The sequence below is a fragment of the Daucus carota genome, chromosome 6 (assembly GCF_001625215.2).
Source record: "Daucus carota subsp. sativus chromosome 6, DH1 v3.0, whole genome shotgun sequence".
NCBI lineage: Eukaryota > Viridiplantae > Streptophyta > Magnoliopsida > Apiales > Apiaceae > Daucus > Daucus carota.
In genome coordinates this window covers 8,015,817-8,019,224 of record NC_030386.2, presented here as the reverse complement: position 1 = coordinate 8,019,224, position 3,408 = coordinate 8,015,817, and the positions used below count along the sequence as shown (strand labels likewise).

Below are 3,408 nucleotides of genomic sequence, written 5' to 3'. Positions count from 1 at the left end.
TTAGACATAACCTTTGGTTTAGAAGAATTAATTTCCTTGGATTTAGAGGGTTTGGAAACAACTTCATCCTCAGAATTAATCTTCTTAACTTTAGGCATCACAGTAGAGTTAGAGGAACCAACATTGGTAGAGTTCACAGAAAATTGATTTACATAAGCATGATTCATGTTATCATGAGGATTGGGCACAGCAGACATGTTGAATGCACCAAATAATGGATTAGGCATGAAAGGCATATTAGCATATTGAATGGGAGCATGAGGAAACATGGGCATATAAGACATGTGAGCATTCATCATAGGATTAGGCATGCAATGATCAGATAGAGCATTCTTGCAGTTAACAGCAAGATGATTAACACTACCACATTTAGAGCAAGTTTTTCTAACAGCATTTTTGTCAGGTGTGTAATCATTCTTTTTGTTGATCCCAACTTTGCCATTCCTTGAGCTCTTCTTCTTTCCTTTTCCAGCTTCCATTCTTACTTCACTGTGACCAATTCCTTCCCTTTCAATTTTCTTAGAACTACCAGATTCCTTCACAAAATTTTTATTGATGGGCCCATACTCTTATCCAACTTCCTGAGTTTGTTGTCATCAACTGCTGTTTGATTCTTCAATGGATAGCTTTCATCCGTTGATTGAGTATCTATCAATGGATGATCACTATCCACTAAGAGATCAGATTCATCTAACAATTTTTTGTCCCTTCTCCAGGAATTTTTACATGATTCCTCAAGAACTTGTGTGGAGCACATGTTCTTAAGAGCATTCCTAGAATCTTTCCATTTAGCAAATATCTCTTGTTCCCTTTCCAGTTGCTTCTTGAGAATTTCCTCTCTTTTCAGAACGGCCAGCAACTCATCTTTGGCAAGCTCAGAAGACTTTTTGATTTTATCCATTTGGGTTAATTCAGTCTGAAGCTTTCCATTTCTTTCGGCAAGCAAATCATTAGTCCCTTTAATTCTAACATTTTCTTTTGTTAGAGATTTAAGAGAGACTCTAAGATTATAGATTTCATTAGACATGTCATCAATGATTTGTTTGCATTTAGACTTAGACAGATCAGATGTGTTGGTGGTTTTTACCTGTCCATTGCTGGTGGTGGAAGAATCAGCTTCATCTCCAATTGCCATCAAGGGAAGATTGACATGTTCCTCATTGTCAGAATCTCCTTCATCAGCAGCCCAGTCACCATCCTCAGTTATGAGTGCCTTCTCCTTGCTTTGCTTGAGTAGATCAAAATACTTTCTTCTGTAATCCACATTTTCTGAGGAAGATCCTTTCTTTTCAGCAGAAGGTCTTCTGCACTCATTAGAGAAGTGTCCAGGTAGACCACAATTGAAACACTTGAATTTTGATCTATCAACCATACCAGATGGTTTGGATTGATTTCCTCTGTTGAATAGTCTAGAGCTGACAGCATTTTGTTTGAACTTGAGCTTGGAGAATTTTCTGGCAAGAAATGCTAGATGATCATCAAGGTCATCTAGCTCATCTTGAGCTGAAGATTCTTCATCTTCTTCGATGATTTTTGCTTTCTTTTTTCCATCATCCTTCTTTTCTTCACAAGCAGAGTTGTTTGAGGCCTTTCCAGCAATCACAGACTTTAATGCCTTCTCCTCTTCCTCTTCCTATTCTGCTACAAGAGCCACAGTTTTCTCCCTCTTGGAGTTCTTTTCCAGTTCTTCATCTTGCTGTATTTCAAGCTCATAAGTCTTAAGAATACCATAGAGTTTGTCAAGAGAGTATTCATTAAAATTCTGAGCTTGTCTTAAAGCAACAGTCATAGGTTTCCAATCTCTAGGCAAGGCTCTCAAGAATTTGAGATTTGAGTCCTTGACCATATAGATTCTACCATACAACTTAAATCCATTTAATAGTTTTTGAAATCTGTTAAATAAATCATTTAGAGATTCCCCAGATTTAGAATGAAAGCTCTCATATTGTTGGACAAACAGCTGCATCTTGTTTTCCATAACTTGATCAGTGCCTTCACATAGAGTTTGAATAGTATCCCACACTTTTTTTGCAATAGGGCAGTTGATAACACTATCAAACATATCATCATCAATACCATTAAAAAGAATGTTCATAGCCTTGTTATCCTTGTGCACTTCTTTCTCATCTTCTTCAGTAAACTCAGAAGGATTTTTAGGCACTTCAACATCTTCTGCTTCACTTCCATCAAGTCTCAGGGCAGTATTGATTTTGACTGGAACATGTGGTCCATTTTCAATACAGTTGATGTAGCTAGGATCAAAGGAGAGAAGATGCATCCTCATTTTTACTTTCCAATGAAAGTAGTGTTCTTTGACCAGCATTGGAATCTTGACTCCTTTATCTCTTCTTCCCATTGTTGATTGTCTTTAGGATCTGAAACTTCTTGTATGTTAGAAACCTCGCTCTGATACCAATTGTTATTTAGACAATACAAACAATAAGTTAGATTGTAGAAGGGGGGGTCGAATACAATCTACAAAAACTTCAACAACTTTTGCACAACAGATTATATTCAAACTACAAAAGAACATAAAAGCTAAAATAGAAATTTAAAGAACAAGGGTCTTAAAAATTTCAGGTGGATTGTTTGATCCACCTGAGAGATTTTTATATTAAGAACCTTCCAAGTAAAAATACTTGGCTGCTTACAAAAGAATGAAGAGCAGAAGCTTACAATTTCTTGCTAACTTTCTCTAATGCTTTGCTCTTCAGTTCTTGGTGTTTGGATACTTTGAAATGTAAATTACAAAGTGAATATATACTACTACAAACAAAACTAGTCTGCAAAAGTATTTTCCTACTCACTTTCTAGCTAGTACAAATATAGAATTTCTTGGACTTGATACTGCATTTGGCAGCTTGAAATTCTTGTTGCTTTGTCAGAAATGGTAGGCTTCGAGGTTCTCAATATTTGACTAAACTGCTTTTGTTTTAGCTTCCAAAGCTGGTGCAGCATTTGTCACATCAACCCATGTGCTCTTTGTCTTTTACCTGACTTGTAGCTGTCAATTGCTGATAGTCAATTGCTAATATTATCGATTGATAATATTCTAAAATAGCAGCTGATAGTCTTCATTGAATTATGGGATAATGGAGTTGATGTAGCGATTGATAGTTTCCTCCAAATTAGCCATTGATACTTCTTAATTAGCGATCGATCTTCACTTCACTTGGATAGATTACATGACTTCTCATATTTACAATTATGTCACCATATCTAAACATCCATTGATAGATCAACTTCTAATCTAAAAATACACATTATTATTACATCAACTGCTAAGATACTCCAGCTTTGTTACAGTACCTCATCATCCGTTGATGGGTTAATCTGATCAATTGATACTGCCTTAGCATACCATCAATTGATCAGCTACATGCAATTTTATTCTAAGTAAGAATAAAA

At 35.9% G+C, this 3,408-nt stretch overlaps 1 protein-coding gene across 1 annotated transcript; it reads right to left on the bottom strand.

Moving 5' to 3' along the window:
* Nucleotides 1-538: 538 nt before the first annotated feature.
* Nucleotides 539-2,284, bottom strand: LOC135147168 (uncharacterized). Its single transcript, XM_064080021.1, has 2 exons — nucleotides 1,646-2,284; nucleotides 539-1,588 (listed from the first exon to the last, which is right to left on the bottom strand). The coding sequence occupies exons 1-2, from the start codon at nucleotides 2,282-2,284 to the stop codon at nucleotides 539-541; spliced, it is 1,689 nt and encodes a 562-aa protein (XP_063936091.1).
* Between the last annotated feature and the right edge of the window lie 1,124 nt (nucleotides 2,285-3,408).

What these genes read in the sequence shown, in the direction of transcription:
- LOC135147168 (XM_064080021.1), bottom strand. Translation starts at nt 2,284, where the DNA reads ATGAGGATGCATCTTCTCTCCTTTGATCCTAGCTACATCAACTGTATT. An exon ending in GGGAGAAAACTGTGGCTCTT is followed by an intron (nt 1,589 to 1,645) that starts GTAGCAGAATAG and finishes ATTGCTGGAAAG; the next exon opens with GCCTCAAACAACTCTGCTTG.